Source organism: Asparagus officinalis, chromosome 5 (genome assembly GCF_001876935.1).
Source record: "Asparagus officinalis chromosome 5, Aspof.V1, whole genome shotgun sequence".
In the NCBI taxonomy this organism is placed as follows: domain Eukaryota; kingdom Viridiplantae; phylum Streptophyta; class Magnoliopsida; order Asparagales; family Asparagaceae; genus Asparagus; species Asparagus officinalis.
The window spans coordinates 125,849,096-125,849,925 of NC_033798.1; the positions used below are offsets into that span (position 1 = coordinate 125,849,096).

At 34.6% G+C, this 830-nt stretch overlaps 1 protein-coding gene across 5 annotated transcripts in view; it reads left to right on the top strand.

The window, feature by feature from the left end:
• LOC109841170 (cysteine--tRNA ligase, chloroplastic/mitochondrial) overlaps positions 1-830 on the top strand; it is a 12,676-nt gene that overhangs the window by 8,838 nt on the left and 3,008 nt on the right. For all 5 annotated transcript variants that reach the window (XM_020410055.1, XM_020410056.1, XM_020410052.1 and 2 more), the window contains 2 exons: positions 351-476; positions 552-755. In XM_020410055.1, coding sequence (XP_020265644.1) covers positions 351-476; positions 552-755 — 330 coding nt within the window. The remainder of the gene's footprint in view (positions 1-350; positions 477-551; positions 756-830) is intronic.

The window sequence follows — 830 nt, forward strand, 5'->3', positions numbered from 1 at the left end:
ACTACACTTTGTTTTCTAGAAGTTTCCAGATTATATTTTTAATTATATTGAAAAGGGGTTTCTAATATGTGGTCCATGAGTTAGCAATAAGTGAAAAGTTATAAATTGTAAGTTCTATTATCATATTTAAGTATATATATGCATGTAATTTATTGTCAATACAGTAATCAAGTTTCACATATTCACCAAAAACTGTAATCTTCTTGTTCGTCTGAACACAATTATTCTGGTTACCTGCTTATTGGGCACCAATTCCAATCTTTTTGTTAAGGAAAAGGCCTTAGCTCTATCCTTTATGTTTCTATTAGTTGTAAACATTCCCATGTCTCAACTATAATTTTTTTTCTCAGGTCATAGATCTCTACCATCCATTGGCTTTGAGACTTTTCTTAATTGGTACACACTACAGATCCCCTATCAACTACTCAAATGCTCAGCTTGAGACTGCATCAGACCGATTATTTTACATCTTTCAGGTACTTTACCTAAGTTCCCTTAAATGGACTGACTGCCCACTGTTTTCCCTAACCTTTTCTTTTGGATGATTTCAGGCTTTGCATGATTGTGAAGAGATCTTGAGGCAAAATAGTGAAATAAATCTTGAGGATTTTCCACCTAAGGACACTTTGGATTGCATTACTCGATTTCGTTCAGAGTTTGAGTATTCAATGACTGATGACTTGCACACTCCAGTAGCATTGGCTGCACTCTCTGAGCCTCTGAAAATAATTAATGATCTCCTTCATACTCGTAAGGTATGAATTCCGACTTTCACCATTCTTCTTGTATTATGGATGACTCATTTTCTTCTTACCCATGATATATCACTG